The sequence below is a fragment of the Zootoca vivipara genome, chromosome 2 (genome assembly GCF_965207765.1).
Source record: "Zootoca vivipara chromosome 2, rZooViv2.hap1.1, whole genome shotgun sequence".
In the NCBI taxonomy this organism is placed as follows: Eukaryota; Metazoa; Chordata; class Lepidosauria; order Squamata; family Lacertidae; genus Zootoca; species Zootoca vivipara.
Window position 1 is genome coordinate 37,517,119 of NC_142584.1, and position 22,198 is coordinate 37,539,316.

General features: G+C 44.3%; 1 protein-coding gene across 3 annotated transcripts; it reads right to left on the reverse strand.

Annotated features, from left to right (window-relative positions):
* Positions 1-1,297: 1,297 nt before the first annotated feature.
* Positions 1,298-21,521, reverse strand: LOC118079922 (cytochrome P450 2C55-like). Of its 3 annotated transcripts, XM_088661655.1 has the most exons (10): positions 20,413-21,521; positions 16,057-16,275; positions 13,001-13,163; positions 9,497-9,646; positions 7,866-8,026; positions 6,680-6,856; positions 6,076-6,217; positions 5,294-5,481; positions 4,875-5,016; positions 1,298-3,031 (listed from the first exon to the last, which is right to left on the reverse strand). In XM_088661655.1, the coding sequence occupies exons 2-10, from the start codon at positions 16,231-16,233 to the stop codon at positions 2,844-2,846; spliced, it is 1,488 nt and encodes a 495-aa protein (XP_088517781.1). In that variant the 5' UTR covers positions 16,234-16,275; positions 20,413-21,521; the 3' UTR covers positions 1,298-2,843. The 3 variants fall into 3 exon arrangements, with proteins under 3 accessions (XP_088517781.1, XP_088517782.1, XP_034960573.1); XM_088661656.1 differs by lacking the exon at positions 16,057-16,275 and having other exon boundaries at positions 20,413-20,826; XM_035104682.3 differs by lacking the exon at positions 20,413-21,521 and having other exon boundaries at positions 16,057-16,358.
* Between the last annotated feature and the right edge of the window lie 677 nt (positions 21,522-22,198).

Genomic DNA, 22,198 nt, shown 5'->3' on the forward strand with positions numbered 1-22,198 from the left:
CCATCAGGTCACCTGCAGAAAAAGGCTTTATTTATTTAGTTATTCATTTATTTGGGAACTGGCTCTTATCCTCCAAGAAATGACCGGGTTAAACTTTTCCGGAGTCTGAGAGTCAAAGTGGACAGTTGTGAGCAGTGGACAAACAGCAGTTCCCTTTAGGGAGAAGATGCAGATTATAGTACTCATGAATACAAAAGGAAACAGCTTTCTTTCATGAAGAAAGAAATCACTGAAAAAAGGAAAAAGAAAAAGAAAAGAAATCACTGACTCTCTTGTCAGAAAGTGATTTCTAAAACTGGTTCTCTTGCATAAAAACAAGTCATTGCACAGCATTCTGAAAAATCACTATGAATGGAGTTGAAGTGGAGAATCACCATATATTATATCCACACTGTCTGAGACTTTGGGAGATCAAGGCCATTCAGGTGATGATAAATCTTTCCATTACCTTCTGTGTAGTAATCTGATCATTCCATGTGTGAAACACACCTGGGGGATAATGTAACCCCAGAATTCTGTACGGCACATTGTGTCCTGTGGTAAGCTCTCAAGGCTCTCTTCTTCATATTGTTGAACCTCATGGACAATAGGGCATCCTCACCCTATCTTCCATGCCAGGGACGTGGTTGGCCCCTCCCACCTCATTGATCTACTGTTGAAGTTTTGTTGTAACCAAAAACAACATTGAGAGCTCTATTTCCAGATTTCTGAAACCACTACACATCTGACACAGTGAAAACCTTCAACATTCTCCAACCAGAAGGAAAAGTAAAACTCACACAAATTCTCTTACTGACAGGAGCCCATCTTTTAACACTTTGGCTTTTTAGCTTAGGGAAAATATTTAACTGGAAGGTATCCTTATGGAAGTTTTAAAAACTTTGTGTGGCATGTACAACAGAGTGGAAACTTTATGCACTCCCCTCACACAATACATTTTTATTAATAGATTGGATTTATATTCCCACTCTTCTTTGCCATTTATATAGTCGGATGCTCATATCTCTGTTATTTCCAAACCTGATAAAGACCAAGCCAGCTGGGCAAATTATAAGCTAATTCCGTAATTAATGTAGATGCCAAGGCTAACAATAATTCTTGCCTGTAATAGTAATTCATCCTGCAATATTAACATTAGAACACCAAAATCAGTTGGACTCCCCCCCAGGCTGTTTTAAACAATACAAGAATGCTTTAAAAAGTATCTGAAACATGTACATTTATTTGCGTGGACAGGCGGAGTCCCCCAAGCCTGCAGGCGTCCCCCCAAGCAGAATAAATACACGAGACAATGTGCTATGGGATTCAAATTGGCCACAACTTTATTCAAATTCAGGGTCATCCACATGTATGGGGGTTGGGCTGGCTCTGGAGAACATATGTTCAAGCAGAGAGAGCCCGCCCCCTGTTTGCTGCCGCAGGTAGGGAGAAGCAATGACACCTATTGGCATGGTCAAGGCTTCCCCCAGTACCCCGATCTTGTCGCCGCAAGGGGGTGAGGACGCCCCTCCCTCTAGGAAAATCGCCAAAGAATTCCGCCCAAGGCCTGACACTGCCAAGTTGTGATGTATTGCTACGGGAAAGGAGAAACCTGCCAATGCAGGGAAATTTTTCCTACCCTTCAACAGCGGCCTTGACGTAGCAGTGCCTGAGAACCTGTAGAGAAAAGGTTAGCCTGCAAAGGAAATTGAATGAGGGTGTGGAGGGTGGGAGAAGCTCTGGAACCAACTGGTGCTTGGAGGTAAGATTCAAATGCTATTGTCCGAGCCGGTTTGTCCCTCCCCTTACCTGGCCATCCCCTGGCTACACCTCCCCAGGCAGGATTGCATGCCAGGCTTGGTAGGCGGAGACCCCTGGCATCCTACCTGGGAAGGTGGTGCCAGTCCTGAACTTCCAGGGAGCTGCCCTCTGGGATCAGGGGGCTGCGTGCGTCCACGCAAAAAGCGCCCCCCATAGATGTGTGGAGCGGTCATTTTGGTACACTGAAAAATGGATTTCTTCACGATTTTATGGATTGGATTAGAAATTAATTTCAATCTTTAAAACTTCTTAATCCCTCCCAAAATACTGATATTATTGCATGTTTTTGCTGCATGTAGAAATGTAATAATAACTACTGCTTTATTATTTTGTTTTTCAGGCATAACTAGATTTATTCCTTTCCTAAAGATATCTTCTGTAAAACAAAAACAAAATATATTGACATAGTATTTCATTTAATTAGGATCCTTATTACTGTATATTTCAAAATTACTGTCATAGCCTTAATTCATAATTCAGGTAATTTACTGTTTTCCAGTATCTGCTTCACACACACTTGTAAAGGTATTATCACTTCACATTCCAATCCTTTTTGGAGCCTTGTTTTACTCCTGTTCTGTTTACTGTGAATAATTGGCATTGAAAAGTGAGGATAGCAACACATTACCACCCATGCAACCTGCTAGCAACTACTAGCTGGGATGATGGGAGCTGATGTCTGAGAATATCTGGATTTGCCCGTTCAATTTCTCTCTTGTCCAGGGGTGCTAACTTGAATAAAATAACAAGAGGAGGGGGGAGGTAAACCCCGCCCTGCATAATTGATCACAAGATGCAGCATACACACCCCATTTGAATGGCAATGCCTATCAACTTGCGGGGCAGCCTCCTCAAATATTTTACTGCGGGGCGGCGAAGGAACCTCGAAGTTGGCTCCTATGGTCTGTTCCACCTAAGCTTGGAATATTGGGTTTTCCTCAGTACTGTTGGATTCAAATCTCTCGGTGTTTCCATTCTCTACTTACTACAAATAGTTTTGGAGGCACTGACTTGATCCTTTCTGCTTAGTTTACCTCGTTGGATCACTTAGAACGTCGAATGGCTTGCATTTGTAAGCATGCGCTCTTCATTGTGTCCTGCATATGAAAAGAAGTTAGGTCCTTTCCTTTGAAATCTCCCACCAGCTGGAAGGTGAAGTTCTGGAGCAGAACAGCGAAGAACAGGAACAGTTCCATCCGAGCCAGGGCTTCCCCTGGGCATGCCCGTTTTCCTGGCAGAGAGAAAGAAGGCAGAGCCAACCAACAATCAAAGATCAAGATAGTGCACAGCAAACACAGCAAATGCTAGAGTTTCAAGAGGTATATATATATATATATATATATATATATATATATATATATATATATATAGAAACCAAAGCAAGCATAACAAGGGCAGCAATAGGGCCAATTCTCAGTTGGTGTCTACAGCTCTCTGTTCGCACACTGTTATGTACATGGAAGGTCAAGGTGGTTCAGCAAGTGGGTTTTTGAACTGTTGGTCTCCAGTAGTTGTCTTGCTGCTGTGTCTCGTGGGTGGAGTTTCATTGTAGACATGTTATATATACCTGAAGGAGCGTCTCCACCCCCATCATTCTGCCAGGACACTGAGGTCCAGCGCCGAGGGCCTTCTGGCGGTTCTCTCATTGTGAGAAGCCAAGTTACAGGGAAACAGGCAGAGGGCCTTCTCGGTAGTGGCGCCCGCCCTGTGGAACGCCCTCCCATCAGATGTCAAAGAGAAAAACAACTACTAGACTTTTAGAAGACATCTGAAGGCAGCCCTGTTTAGGGAAGCTTTTAATGTTTAATAGATTGTTGTATTTTAATATTCTGTTGGAAGCCTCCTGGAGTGGCTGGGGAAACCCAGCCAGATGGGTGGGGTATATATTATTATTATTATTATTATTATTATTATTATTATTATTATTATTTAGCATCAAAATACAGTAGGATTTGGAAGACCTGCTTGATGCTAATCTGGAATAGGCATGTTTTAAAAGCTAATTAAACCAGACCAACATCCTTTGTGAGGTAATAGCCTGGGGGTAGAGGGACCCAGGTGGTGCTGTGGTTAAACCACTGAGCCTAGGGCTTGCTGATCAGAAGGTCGGCGGTTCGAATCCCTGTGACGGGGTGAGCTCCTGTTGCTTGGTCCCAGCTCCTGCCAACCTAGCAGTTCGAAAGCACGTCAAAATGCAAGTAGATAAATAGGAACCGCTACAGCGGGAAGGTAAACGGCGTTTCCATGTGCTGCTCTGGTTTGCCAGAAGCAGCTTTGTCATGCTGGCCACATGACCTGGAAGCTATATGCCGGCTCCCTCGGCCAATAATGCGAGATGAGCACGTAACCCCAGAGTCGGTCACGACTGGACCTAATGGTCAGGGGTCCCTTTACCTTTACCTTAATGAGTCATTAGGACAACAGAAGATCCAATGAACTCAGTGTAAGACAGCAAATGTGTGGGGCCTCCCCATACAGATAAAGCCAAGATCTTAGACAACATGTGACCTATTTCGGGGGAGGGGGGGATGAAATTGCTTTCATCTGAAAAGCAGAACCAAATCAGTGATATGCAAATCTGTATGCGTTTGTGTGTAGAAACCCTTGCTCGATGGCTTCACATATGCATATTAGGTCCAAAGCAAATATTAGGGGAACAGGAAAAATATCCTTGCCCCTCATTCCATCACTCCATTTCAAGCATTTATTCATCTCCTAGAACAGGGGCCAGCAAACCTTTTCAGCAGGGGGCTGGTCCACCATCCCTCAGACCATGTGGGGGGCCGGACTATATTTTTTGGGGGGGGGATGAACGAATTCCTATTCTCCACAAATAACCCAGAGATGCATTTTAAATAAAAGGACACATTCTACTCATGTAAAAACATGCTGATTTCCAGACCGTCCGCGGGCCGGATTTAGAAGGCGATTGGGCCGGATCTGGCCCCCGGGCCTTAGTTTGCCTACCCATGTCCTAGAACCACCAGATTTCTCCCAGCATCCCACTCCCCCACACACTAGCCACCAGTCCAACCCCCCCCCCCCAACATGAGGATCTGGGCCCATCAAGTCACCTGCAGAAAAAGGCATGAAGGCACATCTTTTCCGGAACTGACCCTTCTCATCCAAGAAATGTCCTGGGTTAAACTTTTCTGGAGTCTCCCACTGGAGTGGGTCACGGTGCACAGTTGTGAGCAATGGAACCACAGCGGTGGACTTCAGGGAGAAGATAGAGATTGCATTATTTGTTTCGGTTTCACAATCATATAAGAAAAGGGAATTCTTTTCAGAAAGACAGTGATTGCTGAAGCAGTCTGTCTCACATAATTGCACAGCATTCTGAAAAATCACCAGAAATGGGGTAGGCGGGTGGAACTTACTACGACTTGTCTCCTTACACTTACACTGCCTGGAACTATGGCAGATCAAAGCCCTTCATGTGATGCTAAATCCCTCCCCACAGTAACCTGATCATTTCATGCGTGAATCACACCTGCGGGATGATGTGGCCCCGGAACTCTGTACGACACGTCGTTCCACGTGGGAAGCCCTCAAGGGTCCCTTTTTCAAATCGTTGAGTCTCATGGATAACGGCATTTGTGAAGGGCATCTTCACCCAATCGTCCATGCCAGGGATGCGGTTGGCACCTACTACCTCATCGATCTCCTGTTGAACTTTCGCTGCAATGGAAAGCATTCAGAAAATGTACTTCCAGAACTCTGGAGCTGCTTTTCATCTGACACAGTGATATTTTCTCAAGCAATTTCTCTTCCAAAATGCAGGGAGCAGCATCTCAATATTTGTGAATTTTTCATATGATTTATGCTGTATTTGTGATTTTCTACTATGTTCTATCATGTCATTATTATTAATTGTTTGTAAGTCACTTTGGGATTCATCTGAATGGAAAGCAGCATGAAAATATACTGTAATAAATTGAATGTCAAATCATCTTTCTCTTCTTAGAAAATAAGTCTAAAGTTAACCCCCATTCAAACCTCCTCATCTGACAACTTTAGAGGTGTAGAAATACCTTTTTGTTCTGCAATGATCTTTATGAGTAAGTCTTACTGCTTTTGAATAGCTTTGCTGTTTTTTATGATGCAACTTCCAATTGTTCATTGGTATTTTCTTTACTTTTTTTTCCTATATCACTATTACTATATTAGTGAAATAGTACATATTTTGCTGTTTTGTTGCTCTTACTGCAAGTGACCTTTGAAAGATTTTGTGTTGGATAGCAGAGCAAATCAGATCTTTTGGCCTTTAAGTACCTTGAATGTGCGGAAATTTAGCCATCATCAGGAGGCTGAAGACCAAGGCATTGCTTGAGTTTGATGTTCCGGCAATAAAGAGTCCAAACACGCACTGGACAAGCTCTTCGGTGCTGTAGATATCCTCAGGATTGGTTTGTTTCTGTAAACAAGGCAGAAGGGAAAGGAGGGTGGAGAGAATGAAACATCTCATCCTATTCCTCATAATAACCTTGGTGGTATGGTCTGTCAAGGCCTTGTCTTCTCAAGGCTATAAATGGAATGAACTGTGTTAACTTCAAACACAAGATGTACATTGCTTATTGCAATATAAAGTTATTGTTGAATATAAAGACATCATTGAGAACCAGTGTGGGGGAAAAGAATTTCAGGCCACCATATCATGTATGATTTCATTTTGGTCAGCTGCATTTCTGCTGCCTGGGTTGATGTCTAAGTAAACTGGAGGATTAGTTTGGAGATGGACTTTTGCAGCCACCAAAGCCAAGAGAGGGACAATGGTTCAGAATGAGGGAGTGCAACAGCAATGAAGGACAGTTTCAAATTAACTACAAATGAGGGGCATCTCAGAAATGTAGGGAAAGAAAGTTGTGGATCTCCCTACCTCCTCTGACCTGATAAGGAAGCAATCAATATAGTCACGGAGATTCTGAGAATCCAGTGTCCTCCTGTGGGACTCCACCCTCTCACGAATGAAGGCCTTCATTTTTTCACAATCTGCTAATATCTTCCTGTGCTGTCCAGGTAGGTAAGCCATTATTCCTGGGAGTACATTATAAATCTGGAACAGAAACAATGGGGAAACGAGGAAATGAGATAAACTGCAATCATAAATGAGATAAATGAGGAATGAGATAAACTGTATTTGCCTCTCTCTCATTCAGAGGTTATTAAATTAATGTGGCTTTTGGAGGTTACATGACCTACATGTGGAGTTGTGATGTGTGAACCAGTGTAGGTACCAATAGGTACCAGTCGTGACCGACTCTGGGGTTGTGGCGCTCATCTCGCGTTATTGGCTGAGGGAGCTGGTGTACAGCTTCCAGGTCATGTGGCCAGCATAACAAAGCCACTTCTGGCGAACCAGAGCAGCATACGGAAACGCCGTTTACCTTCCCACCGGAGCAGTACAGTACCTATTTATCTACTTGCACTTTGACGTGCTTTTGTACTGCTAGGTTGGCAGGAGCAGGGACCGAGCAATGGGAGCTCACCCCGTCGCGGGGATTCTAACCGCCGACCTTCTGATCGGCAAGCCCTAGGCTCTGTAGTTTAACCCACAGCGCCACCCACATCCCACAGTAGTAGTAGTAGTCATGCCCAAAAAGCACACAGAGAGACTTTTCAAGTTTCAGCTTCCTGCAGTGAGAGCTCTGCCACTCTTGTATCCAGAAATGAGCCATCAGGTCACTTATCTCACTCCAGTGGAAAAATAGGAGCCTTCTCTGATGCTTTTTCCAGAGTGCAACTTTTTGCTTAAGGTTACAGCATTCAAACACGGCATTTTATGTAAACTTACAACTTTAACAAAAATGTGATGGTATTTTTGGCATTATTTACATAAAGACATGCCACTGGGGTGAAGAACTGAATTGGATTGCAGTTTGTTATGTGGGAGAAAGACCTGTAAGAGATCACACTGAGATGAATTGGACCACATTTTACATCCCTATTGGTGACATAATAAAATTTGAGGAAGCATGCCTGTTTGAGTGCAGAAATAGTTATCAGCAGAAACGCAGAGGTGGAAGAAGGACCCCCAGGTTCAACATGCAGAAGGAACAACATACCTGCATTGATAAAGTACGGAGGTAGCCCATGAAGTCCTCCAAAATACGCAGCATCTCCAGCAGGACCTGATCTTTGTAGTCAAACCGATTCCCAAAGACAACTGAAGAGATGACATTTGAAACAGCACATGCGAAGCTTCTTCTTGGGTCAAAGGCCTGCCCTGCAAGAACAACAAGACACAGTGAGTGGGGCCTGGCAAGTTGGTACTACTACTACTACTACTAATAATAATAATAATACCCCTTCCATCTGACTGGGTTGTCCCAGCCACTCTGGGGCTTTTTTTTTCTTTTTCTTTTTTTGCCTTTATGGCAAAACTGATATGTTTTCCTTTTGGTATCTCCCTGGAATTTAAGGGTACTTAAATTCCTTGGGGGTCACAGGTGGCGCTGTGGTCTAAACCATTGAGCCACTTGGGCTTGCCGATCAGAAGGTCAGTGGTTCGAATCCCCGCAACAGGGTGAGCTCCCGTTGCTCAGTCCCAGCTCCTGCCAACCTAGCAGTTTGAAAGCACACCCAAAAAAGTGCAAGTAGATATATAGGTACCGCTCTGGTGGGAAGGTAAACGGCATTTCCATGCACTGCTCTGGATTCAGTGTTCCGTTGCGCCAGAAGCGACTTAGTCATGCTGGCCACATGAGCCGGAAAAAATGTCTGCGGACAAACACTGGCTCCCTCGCTTGTAAACCCAACCCCAGAGTCATCCGTGACTAGACTTACCTGTCAGGGGTCCTTTACCTTTACCTTTAAATTCCTTGTACATAACACCTTCTGATATTTATTATATTTAGTAATACAGAAGTACAGTTTAAGTGTGAGGATCATAGAATCATAGAAATGGGAAGCTGAGGGTCATCTAGTCCAACCCCCTACAATGCAGGAATCCCACTCACAGACGCCCCTGGTTGGGCTCAAACCACCAGCCTATGTACATATGTGAAATCTAATGTTTAAGTATTAAATGTATTGTGATTTATTCTAATATGGTTCTGGAATAAAGTTTATTTTTAAAAAGAACAGCTATCCAAAATACATCCCATATGTCTTCACAGATAAATATATAAATATTTGATATGGCACTGTGGAAATGGCATTCTTCTGGCCTCATAATGCACTGGGTTTCCCCATCTCACTTCCGATTCCCTCCCTTTGCAATAGCAAGATCTTTCATTTTGTTTTTTCTTATAAAGGGAGAAAATGGCGGGGGGGGGGGAGATTGGTTGTAAACCATTTTGAGGACTGGTCTAGCTAGAAATCTGGATCAACACACAATGGTTGCATTTTGCAAGTGAGTGATTTGCATTTCGTATAACTCCCAAATCAAGTATTTACGCCCTGCATCAGCATGACAGATGTCACAAGGGCAGGGGGACAATGGGAGGAGAGAGAAAGAATTGCCTTCTTATCTGTCTCAACAGCCCTAGCTTTAAAAACAAATTAATTATAGAACCCCCCCCCCAAAAAAAGAATATTAAGCTTGCCCAATATTTAAAGAGAGAATTAAAATCAGAGAGGTCTGAAGTAAGAAGAGACAAATTACAATCACCAACAACAATCACTAAATAAAATCCCACTTCCTGCCCTGAAGGATGGCAGAATTTTCTTTGGAAGACATATGGCTCAAGAGTACCTTGTGTGGCTACCAATTCTTCTACCAGACAAAGGGCTTCCTCTTGTATCCTCTCAGACATTGTTCTCTTTCCCATCCCAAATTCCCGCAGGGTGGAGAATGTGAATCTGCGCAGCTCTCTCCATTTTGCCTCATTTCTGGTGGACAGTCCTGAAAGGAAACAGGTGGAGAGCTCAATGTACAGAAACCAGCAGGAAGTTTCAGTATGAGAGATGGTGCCTTCCTCCTTCAAGCTATTTGTAATCGCAAACAGGGGTGGTTCCAGACAACTGGTTTATTCAGCATTCAGTCTGATTTTTTTTGCAGTTTGCTTGCACTGAGATTATACAACTGGTGCACATTCATTGTTCTTTGCTTGCACAGCACAGACTTCGCACCGTTCAATGCTTATCTCACACTGTACAGTGGTACCTCGCAAGACGAATGCCCTGCAAGACAAATTTTTCGCAAGATGAATGCATCTTGCGATCTGATGGTGACTCACAAGACTAATTCGTTTTGTGAATCGTGGTTTCCCATAGGAATGCATTGAAATTTAATTAATGCGTTCCTATGGGGCAAAAAAGAAAAGAAAAGAAAAGAAAAGAAAAGAAAAGAAATTTCAATGCATTCCTATGGGAAACCGCGATTCGCAAGGCGAATTTTTCGCAAAACGAATTGACTCGCGGAACGAATTAAATTCATCTTGCAAGGCACCACTGTATAGTGCATTTTCTGTCATAAACTGTGTTCACTGCATACCCTCCAACATACAACATTCAACACTAAAAGTCCAGTTGTTTTAAAGTGGGTTTGCTGAGCTCGTAGGCCATAGCACTTAAATCCATTTAATTGTCCCAATCTGGATATAATGTGCCTGTATACTAATAAGTAGCACTGACAATGTAATCAATAGCATAACTCCTAACTCGAAGTTCCTAAGCAGATTAGGTCACCGAGACTTCATACTGACTAATTATAGGGCAGTGCGCTAGCCCTGGTGCTGGAGGAGAGAGATCTTTGTGTGTTCACATCATGCCACATCTGCCATTAAATCCCTGTTATGGACAGAGGAGCAGAGACTAAAACATCTGCCAGTATTTATATCTAGCTCTACCCAGGATTGGGGAAGGGAAACTTCCCTGAATAGGAAAAGCAGCTGGTTTGCATAAAGTTCCTTTTTAAACTTTTTTCCCCCTTTGCCTGGGACTGTGGGAAATTGGTAACTACCATTTCTTTTGACATGTTATTAATTCCTAGTGTTGAGAGCCTTGAAAGTGGGAATTGCATCTCAAATCAAAATGGAGCTGGATCAGGTGCTATTCATTGTTAGTGCAAATTGTGCCAAAACCTGGCCATTGCACCAGTATTCATTGAATTACAGTCAAGGTTCAAGTCTGATCAGTAGCATCTCAGTGCAGCAGGAGTAAACCTTACACAATAAAAATCAAAGACTTCCAATTGCAAATTAAATGAATCACTCAGTTTATTACTATACGAACATAAATGGTATTATTAACTGATATGAATTGGAATCATGAAAGTTTCTGGAAGTTATATATTAAGTAATATGATATAACATTTCAAAATAAAGCAAGATGCATATGACTGAATTCAAGCAAATGGCTATAATGTGCATATAAGATGAAAAGCTGCACTGACAAAGCAATCAAATAATGTAACTTTTAACTCCCTCTAGCCCAGGCTTCCTCAAACTTGGCCCTCCAGATGTTTTGAGGCTACAATTCCCATCAACCCTGACCACTGGTCAGTGGCATAGCGTGGGGGTGCAGGGGGCCAGCCGCACCGGGCGCAACATCTGGGGGGCGCGCTCAGCAAGGCGCCGCCTCCGCCAGGAGGTGCGAGAGGCGGGACAGAGAAGAAGCGGAAGGGGGGGAGGCTCGCCCTCTGGCTCTTTCCCCTTAGCCAGCCTAGCCACCGCAGCCAGGGGAATACCCTCTCCACTAACTCCCGAAGCCTTCGAGAGCTCCGCTCCCTACTCCTCTCTCTGCCTCTCTCCTTCGCGAATCAACAGGCGCGGAGAGGGTGGCCGGAAGGGGGAGGGCTCTGCAGCAGGGGGCCGCTCCTGGTTGGGCCCTCGCTCGCCGCCTGTCACAGGGCGGCGTGTGTGTGTCGGCGGGCTGGTTCCGCCTCGGCTCCTCGCCGCCCATCCCCTCCGCTGCACAGACAGACATGACACAGATCCTCAGTGGCTGCCGCTGCCGCTGAGCAAGCGGCCACTTCCTTGGGCTGGGGCGGGCGCGAGGGCGCGAAGCCTGCTGGCAACTGGAGCTGAGGAGGAGCGGCGGCGCCTTAGTCGGCTTCCCCCTCAGCGAGCAAGACGGAGAGAGAAGCCCGCCTGCCTGCCAGTAGCCACACTAGGAGACAGCCTTGCTAAGCGCCGCCCGGAGCCCGCCTTCCTGCCTGCCTGCCTGCCATCCCTCCGGGCGGGGGGGGGGGCAGCCCGGCTCTCCCGGGAGCGCCGAAGCCGGCTGCCGAAGTGGTGGCACTTGGAGAGCCAGCGGGGTGGCGCGGCGCTGCTGGGAAGGAGAGCGAGTGACTGAATCTGGCCATTGGAGAGTCTATTTCTCATAACATTTGATGGGAAAGCGTTGAATCTGGCCTTTATAAAGGCGTACCTGTGCCTTGTTACAGATAAAGAAGTTAGATAGGTGTTAGACCCAAGTTTAGTGGCGAACAGGTGCCATCGCCTGTTGCGGTGTTGTATTGGAGGTCAATTTCCTCTAATTTTTGGGTGGCAGATCTCTTAGCTGAAGCTAAATCCAGGTTCAGTAAGTCAGATAGGGCTAATTCGATGGACATGAGTTTCACATGTATTGCTTTGGTCCAGGGATTGGGATACTCGTCTCTCCAGAGGCACTGGATTAGATATAGGTTGGGAAGTCTGTGCCATAATGTCAACCAGTAATTAAGGATTCGTTTCCATAAAGTAATTCCTAATGATGTTACATTTAGTTCCAAGCGTATGGCAGCATTACTTACACATCGGGGTAGTTTTAACACCCGTCTTCAAAACTGGTTTTGGATTGCCTCCAGAGATGTTAAATTTATAGAGCAGCCCCATATTGGGATTGCATATGCTAGTATCGTTATCACCTTGGCCTTAAAGACCTTTAGCACAGAGGGGACGTGGAAAGCCCCATCTGAAAAAAAGAAACACAACAGCGCAAATGAAGTGGCTCTTGTTTGTTTCCCATGGGTTTGCCAAAACATATTGTGCTATCAGTTGGTTTTTTGTTGGGTTTTTTGGGGTTCGTGGCTGTTGTTCAGTTACTCTTTTCACAATGCCAAGGTCTCCATTGATCTAGCCTAAAGCTACAAACATGTTCACAAAGATTCAAGCAGCTGATACAGAAGACACAAACATGGCATAATGTCATTCACTTTGATCCAGCATACGAAATATGGCATAACTGCTTAGTATAATAGACAGGGAAGTGTGGCAGGGCCTAGGTTTACAGAGGTAATCAAAAAATAAGCACAGAAATGCAGTACACCCCTTACCGCGATATTTGTTCACTCTTTCCAAGAATGGCATTGCAGGACGCCCACCAAATTCTTCAGCATGATTCACAAAAGCATCTTTCATTGTTTCATATCCACAAATCACAACGATGGGCTTTGGCCCGATCCAGACTGTAAAGATGGGGCCATATTTATCAATGAGCTGAAAGTAGAATCAAAGACAAGCAAGGTTCATTGGGTAATAATAATAATAATAATCATAATCATAATAATAATTTATTATTTATACCCTGACGATCTGGCTGGGTTTCCCCAGCCACTCTGGGCGGCTTCCAACAGAAAAATAAAACACAGTAATCTATTAAACATTAAAAGCCTCCCTGAACAGGGCTGTCTTCAGATGTCTTCTAAAAGTCTGGTAGTTGTTTTCCTCTTTGACCTCTGATGGGAGGGCGTTCCACAGGGCAGACGCCACCACCGAGAAGGCCCTCTGCCTAGTTCCCTGCAACTTGGCTTCTCACAATGAGGGAACCGCCAGAAGGCCCTCGGTGCTGGACCTCAGTGTCCGGGCAGAATTATGGAGGTGGAGAAGCTCCTTCAGGTATACTGGACCGAGGCCATTTAGGGCTTTAAAGGTCAGCACCAATACTTTGAATTGTGCTCGGAAACGTACTGGGAGCCAATGTAGATCTTTCTAGACCAGTGTTATGTGGTCTCGACAGCCGCTCCCAGTCACCAGTCTAGCTGCCACATTCTGGATAAGTTGTAGTTTCCAAGTCACCTTCAAAGGTAGCCCCACGTAGAGCGCATTGCAGTAGTCCAAGCGGGAGATAACTAGAGCATGCACCACTCTGGCGAGACAGTCTGCAGGCAGGTAGGGTCTCAGCCTGCGTACCAGATGGAGCTGATAGACAGCTGCCCTGGACACAGAATGCTTCCTTTGGACAGATACCTTAGGGCAGGGGTGGAGAAACTGTGTTCCCTGGACCAAACTTGGCCTGCCAGGCTTTTTCTCACAAAATATATTGACCCATCTCTAAGCTGGCATCATGGCAATCTTAGGGCAGTGGGGAAGATTCACAAAAGCTTGCAAAAACTTCTCCTATACAAATCTATGGTGTGATTCAATCTGGAATGCTGTGCACAGTTCTGGTTGACTAATGTCAAAAAGAGATATTATAGAGCTGGTGGGGGGGAAGTGCCCAAAAGGAAAACTAAAATGTATGGAAAGGGCACAACATTTTGATATTTCTTCAGGAAAAAGGTGAATAAGAGGAGACAAGACAGAAGTGTGTAACAGTGTCATGGTGTGAAGGAAGCAGAGAGAGAGGTTTTGCTCCCTCTCCCATCACACAAGATCTCTTTCCTGGCCAGTCACCCAGTGATGTTCTATAGTGGGAAATTCCAGAGCACAAGGAAATACAGTCATATCTTGTTTTTTGAACAGCTTAATTCTCGAATGTTTTGGCTCCCAAACACCGCAAACCCGGAAGTGACAGATGGAAGCCAAATGTCCGACGGGACTTCTACAGCTTCTGATTGGCTTCAGGAGCTTCCTGCAGCCAATCAGAAGTCACACTTTGAATTCCGAATGTTTTGGAAGTCGGATGGATTCCATTTGACATCCAAGGTACGACTGTACTTCTTAGACGCAGCACAGAGTTTGGAATTCATGACTGCTAGATGTAATGATGGACAGTTTTAACAGCTGATAAGATAGAGACACAGCTGGGACACCAGTTAAAGTTGGTAGTAGGCACTCAGTTCCACCAAGACAGATTTCCTCAAGCTATAATATTGCTATCAACTGTAGCTTTACCCTCCATCAAAATTCATGGCTGCTATTCATTCATTCATTCATTCATTATTTTTAAAAATTTCTATAGTGCTCATTCTCTCCCCCCCCCCTCTCTGGGGCTCCGGCACGCCGTGAGGGAGGTGGTTCTAGGCCTTGGGGCCCTGGAGTTCTGTCTGGTCGACGGCCAGATGCCCTCTGCTCCAGCCTGCTACGATCTCTGAGGGGGGCACAATTTTTCGGGTTCCCGACTGGTCCACCGGGCACCCGCAGCACTCGCGCGGTGGTGGCGGTCTCAGCAGCTTTGAAGCCTTTTGGGCAGCACAAATACGTTGGCTGCCCTCAGGAGCTCCGTGGTGCACGCCATGATGCCTCACCGGAAGTCTCTATAATGCTCATTCTGAGGATTATATCATCATCATCATCATCATATTATTATTATTATTATTATTATTATTATTATTAATAATAATTTAAAAACACAGAAATACATAGCATAATAACAAGCAAAAACCATACCCCCCCCCCAGTTTAAAAGGTATAGATTGCTTAATTAGCCAAAGGCCTGGGTGACAATGAATGTTTTTGCCTGGTACCTCAAGATATGTAATGAAAGTGCTAAGTGAGCTTCCTTGGTTAGAGCATTGCACAAATGGTGAGCCACCACAGCAAAGGCCCATTCTCATGTTGCCACCCTATGAAGGCACAAAAGAAGGGCCTCGGATGACAATCACAGGGTCCAGGTTGGTTCATATGGATCCCCATACTCTCTACAGTGGTACTTCGGTTTACAAACACAATTGGTTCCAGAAGTCTGTACTTAACCTGAAGCGTACTTAAGCTGAAGCAAACTTTCCCATTGAAAGTAATGGAAAGTGGATTAATCCGTTCCAGACGGGTCCACGGAGTACTTAAACTGAAAATACTCAAACCGAGGCGTACTTAAACCGAGGTATGACTGTACAGCCTTCTAGCATGGGAAAAGACAAAGAGGATGGGAACTTTCCTATCATCATTTCCTATCATCATTTCTGTTAACTTGAGGCTTCTCAAATCAGCAGACACAAGCAGACATACACAGACCAGACAAGAGAGAACTTAATTTTGTGTCCTCCTCCTCCTCCTCCTCCTCCTCCTCCTCCTCCTCCTCCTCCTCCTCCTCCTCCTCCTCCTCCTCCTTCTCTCTCTCTCTCTCTCTCTCTCTCTCTCTCTCTCTCTCTCTCTCTCTCTCTCTCTCTCTCTCCTACTATTGTAGGCAAAATCCTATTCATTACATGGCATTTATGGACAGGAAACTCACCTTTGTATAGAACTTGTAGAGAGGCAGGACATCTTTCTGTAGGAGATTTCCCAGAAAGAGCCAGGGAGTTGGTCCTGGGGGTAGCTGGCTTTTCTTCTTGTACATTTTGAAGGAGGAGGAGAGTAAAGTGAAGAGCAGGCAGAGAAGGAGCAGCGCTCCTGCCCCAAACAGCTCCATCTTTCACTGAGCTCTTCTTTGGGCCAGAAATCCAAGAAAATGCTTAAGAAAGGAAGGAAGCAAACTCATCAGCTGGAGACCCAGCCAAACCTGCCTCTAGAATATCTCTAACATTCCAACCCTGTTTTCATTCTTTTCCATGTGTTTTTTAATTATTAGCCAGAGCTAGTTACTCATTAAAAGAATGTCACTCTGACCTGAACTCAGAGTTAACTTCTTAACCCTTGGAAATGTGAGATGTCGTACATGGAGGCTGTGCACTGATGCACATTTATTGTGAAGTCAGCCAGGGAAAATATTTTCTTTTCTGGTGCCAGTCAAAGTCAGCAATACTGAGCTGGACAGACCTTTAGTGCAGTTTCCATTTTTGTGACTTTATGTTCCTGCTAATTTTTATACAGGCGTTTAATGTGTTGACATACCTACTGAGTTTGTGCCTCTTAGATGTGGCTCTCACCTGCTGACTGCTATGCATCTCAAGTAAAGCTTTCTTAGCTCCATTGCCCCATGTATGGGACTGGCCATAAGCCAATAGACTTGATTAGTGATGTATCTTCATACTGTAGGGTGTTGTCTGTGGGACTGGAGAGGTGTTTCCTTAATTTGGCCCAATTGACATTTAGCCCAGGTAAGTGAAAATATTTAAGAAAAGGTTTATGCAGTATCTGAGGTACTATTGGGTTGAGGGCAGAATTCAAGTTCAAGTGCTTCTGTACTTTGACGTGCTCTGAGTATCAGGGGATGGAGGAAATGCTATTCATTAGCAATATTATTTCCCCTGAAAATCGGTGTCTGGACTGAATAAATATCACAGTGATCCAGAATGTGGAAGAAATTAACATTGCCAGTTGCTGCTGTTTAACAATATTTCCCCTTTCTCTTCATCCTGTTCCAATGGAGTGCAGATGGAACTGAGTTTTAACTTGGAAATGTTTCAAGCAACCTTCCATGTGGTTTCCATTACATAAGAGCGCATTCCTTTTTCTAATTAAGCAAATTCCTTCTCCCTACCCTGGGGGGCTGCTTTTGGGGTTGTGCGGGGTTTGGAGGGGAGATAAGCTAGACACAAGAGGAGCTTGTATGGTCACCATTTCCTCCAGCAGGCAACGAGCTTCTTGAACCTTCTCAGATATTGATCTCTTCCACATCCCAAAGTACCAAAGGGTGGAAATAAAACAACTGGCCCTGCTCCCTCCATATTGCCTAACTTTTGGTGCGCAAACCTGAAAGCAAAGAGGTAGAGATGATTTTTCCAGTTTTCATCATAGGAAGAATGAGCAGGATGTCTCTACAAGAGAGGTGGGTTCTGTCACTTCCCCCTTCAAATTATATTTCCCTTTGTACACACACACACACACACACACACACACACACACATCATTATCTCCTTCATCCTTTTTCCTCTTTCATTTTTTTTCAATACTCCCTTGCACACAAATCTACCTACATTTCCATATCTCTTCTGCTTTCTTATTCTGTAGCCCCCTCTGTGCACACAACCCATACAGATATATATATGTTACTGTATCTTTAAAATTAATAGAATCTTAAGAGCAAGCCTGTCCGTCAGTTTGTTCAATTAGAGCAGGTTAAATTCACTTGATGGATGTTGTACATATATGGGTGTTGTTTGTTTATAAAACATCTCTTCTGAATTACTACATACAATCAATCTGGAACTTTGTGTTAAATACAACACATGGTACCAGGAGTGTAATACAGTATGGGAAGGTACAATGGAATATTTGAGAGCACTGCATTCTTTCTTTTCTTTTCTTTTTAAATATATATTTTATTAAATATTTCTTGGTTTACCAAAGTATATGCAATGTCTCTTTTTTTCAAGTTACATTTTTTACAGATCAGTTTCAAGCAGCTGGGAAATCGAAGAGAGTGTTTAAAACAGCCCCCCCTTTCAGAGTTTCTCCCTTCTTGCTGTACTCAAGCGATGGGAGAAGGGGGGGTGGAGAGACAATGAACAAAAACTGTGGTTTTAAATGAAGGCAGGAGTTTAAGTAAAGCAAGGATGGAGAGACACCAAGGTATTTTTTTTTTTAAAAAAAAAAACCCAACCCAAACAGCTTTATCAAGGAGAAATGGCAGAGATGGGTACAACAAAGAAGGTAACCTTGGGTTACAGATGCTTCAGGTTACAGACACTTCAGGTTACAGACTCCACTAACCCAGAAATAGTACCTCAGGTTAAGAACTTTGCTTCAGGATGAGAACAGAAATCATGCGGCGGCAGCGGGAGACCCCATTCGCTAAAGTGGTACCTCAGGTTAAGAACAGTTTCAGGTTAAGACGGACCTCCAGAACGATTTAAGTCAGGCATCCCCAAACTTCGGTCCTCCAGATGTTTTGGACTACAAAACCCATCATCCCTAACCACTGGTCCTGTTAGCTAGGGATCATGGGAGTTGTAGGCCAAAACATCTGGAGGGCCGCAGTTTGGGGATGCCTGAATTAAGTTCTTAACCCGAGGCACCACTGTAATGCCAAAAAGCTGACACAACAGAGCCTTTCCCAACTTCCTTCTCACTGTACTCAAACGTTCTTTTAAACTGCCACTCACTTCCCCCCGGCCCAGTGCGCCCCCCTCTGTTCACTCTACTCAAACCTCTGCCATGTTTTAAAATTGCTGTTTTCCCACTCTTGGTTTCTCTCCATCCCTGCTTTATTCAAACCTCTGCTTTTGTTTAAAATCACCATTTTCTTCTGTGCCGCTCTACCGCCACTTTACTCAGACTTCTGCTGTTGTTTAAAAAGCCATGCTTCCCACTTTCCTGGTGCCTCCTTCTCACTGTTCTCAGCCTTCTGCCTCCTCCGTTCATGCGAGAGAGATAAAGGATGTGGAGCCTCAAACAGTCCATAGTACTTTACTCAAACTTCTGCCTTTATTTTAAATTATCGCCTGTCAGCGTTCTTCCTTTCTTGCTTCCATGCCTTGGCTGCTGCTGGTGTGCAACCTGCGTTCTCTTTTGCCCCCCCCCCCCGACTGCATGGAAATCCCAGATTGTGATGCAGCACCACGAATCCTCCAACGTGGGCTGCATGGTGACAGCCATACACTTTTATGTATATTGTGCATATATTAAATTAATCTAGCTCAGCCTCATAAAAGGGGGAAGAGGAGGATAGTGTAAACCTTGAACTCCTGCATAAATAAGCAGGGTACAAATGAATGTCACACGCAGTCATTTGTGTCTTTCTAATAACACAAAAGATGGGGCTATCCTGTGAAGCTGATTCAGGACAGACATAAGGAAATACTTCTTCACAGAGTGCACAGTTAAACTCTGAAATTTGCTACCACAAGACAAATGGATGTTAAACAAAATATGGGGGGGGGGCGTTGATAGTGTTATTCAGTTTCTGTCTGCTAATGTTGAAAGTCTTAATATGGTACATGGAAAAGGTTAGCAGTCACCATAACAGCAAAAAATATGCATAAACATCATAAACATCATGTAAATGTGCACATACAAAAATGCATTACATAAGGGGAAATTGCTTTTAGAAATTATTGTATTGGACAAAATTCATATTACAACACTGGTGAATTTTCACAAGAACCTTAAAAAAGGATGAAAACTGACGGGGAAATCAGAACTCAATATGGGAAAATGATAAAAACTGGAATTTACAGATCAGTCTCAATTAACAGCGAAATCCTATGCAATGTATATTCAGAAGCAAGTCCCATATAGTTCAAAGCGGCTTCCACCTAGGTTAAGTACATACGAGATTGCAACCCAAAGTTGTAGCCTGAGACACACTTACTTGGGAGTAAGTCCCATTAAACTCAGTGGGACTTACTTCTGAATCTACACTGTATGGGAGTGACATTGCTGTCCCCTCTAACTAGTTCAGAGCAAGCAGCATCAGATTTCTGCAGGCTTACATCAGAGTCAAATCAAATTGCTTTCATCAAAACCTCAGGACTGCAATGATTTGCAATGAATGCAGTCAAGTGCTACCCTTGTAATCAGATATCACAGCTATGATTATTTGATCTAGAAAGGAAAAGGAAATGTACCAAGAGAATATAAGAATCCAAAAGATGCTAAGCTATAACGTAAAAATCAGCTTGCATTCATTGATAAAAAAAGCAGATACAAGTGGTTTAAATAACTAAATAAAAAAATAAGAAGGGAATCCCCATCCCTATATGTTTACCTGCATACTGTTGGAAGTCCTTTTGCATTCTGGGTGCCACCTTTGCCACTATGATTAAAAGACAGGCAGAGAAGATTCCATATGGGCTATTGCTTCCAGGGGAAAGATCCAAGTAGCTGAGAAGACAACTCACTGGGTGGGAGAGACCCAAATGTGGCCCGAGAGAAGCTGGAGGGGAGTTTCTCTGTGCTGCAGAAGAAGGGGGAGGAGGCGTGGTCTTTGGGTTGTGACGGTGAAGCAAATAAAGGAAGAGATGCAACATCTGCTGAGCATGCAGAAGGTCAATCCCAAGCATCTCTAGATAGGGCTGGGAATATTCCTTGCTTCAAAGCCACTAGCAGCCTGTGTAGACCGCATTGAAGTAGCCAGCCCAATGGTCTGACTGTATAAAGCTGCTACCAACCTTTCTTTCCTAAAATTCAGGGGAAAGCATTTTCTTGTCTTCTGCTGCCATCTCCTGGTAAACCATAGAATTATAAACCAAATGGCAGTTAAAAAGGTAAAGGGACCCCTGACCATTAGGTCCAGTTGTGACTGACTCTGGGGTTGCGGCGCTCATCTCGCATTATTGGCTGAGGGAGCGGGTCAGGTGTACAGCTTCCAGGTCATGTGGCCAGTATGACTAAGCCGCTTCTGGTGACCAGAGCAGCGCACAGAAACGCTGTTTACCTTCCCGCCGGAGTGATACCTATTTACCTACTTGCACTTTGATGTGCTTTCAAATTGCTAGGTTGGCAGGAGCAGGGGCCGAGCAACGGGAGCTCACCCTGTCGCAGGGATTCGAACCGCTGACATTCTGATCAGGTTTAACCCACAGCGCCACCTGCATCCTTGCTAAAGGAGAAAAAAATGGGCACATCACATCTCCTCTTGCTGTCCTTAAATTGGGCAGATAGGGTGCTTGGTTGCTGCTAGTTCTCTAACAGAGTTGGGTTAGCAAAACTTGGAAAATAGCAGTTCTAACTTAGTGTTCAATCAGATCTCTTTCCCCATAATACATTCTAGTCCTACTGAAAGACAAAACTACAGCTCTCGGCCTTGCCTACATCACAGGGCTGTTGTGAAGATAGATGGAGGAAGGGAAAGACAATGTTCACAGTCTTGAGCTCCTGGGAGGAGAATCAAAATAGAAAGATACAATAAGCAACAAATATGTGCAGTTTCACAACTCTCAGCAAAACACACACACACACAAACACATATTATTATTATTATTATTATTATTATTATTATTATTATTATTATTATTATTACCCTACCCATCTGGCAGGGTTTCCCCAGCCACTCTGGGCGGCTTCCAACAGAATATTAAAATACAATAATTTATTAAACATTAAAGGCCTCCCTAAACTGGGCTGCCTTCAGGTGTCTTCTAAAAGTCTGGTAGTTGTTTTTCTCTTTGACCTCTGATGGGAGGGCGTTCCACAGGGTGGGTGCCACTACTGAGAAGGCCCTCTGCCTGGTTCCCTGTAACTTGGCTTCTCGCAACGAGGGAACCGCCAGAAGGCCCTCGGCGCTGGACCTCAGTGTCTGGGCAGAATGATGGGGGTGGAGACGCTCCTTCAGGTATACAGGACTGAGGCCGTTTAGGGCTTTAAAGGTCAGCACCAACACTTTGAATTGTGCTCGGAAACGTACCGGGAGCCAATGTAGATCTTTCTAGACCAGTGTTATGTGGTCTCGACAGCCGCTCCCAGTTACCAGTCTAGCTGCCGCATTCTGGATTAGTTGTAGTTTCTGGGTCACCTTCAAAGGTAGCCCCACGAACAGCACATTGCAGTAGTCC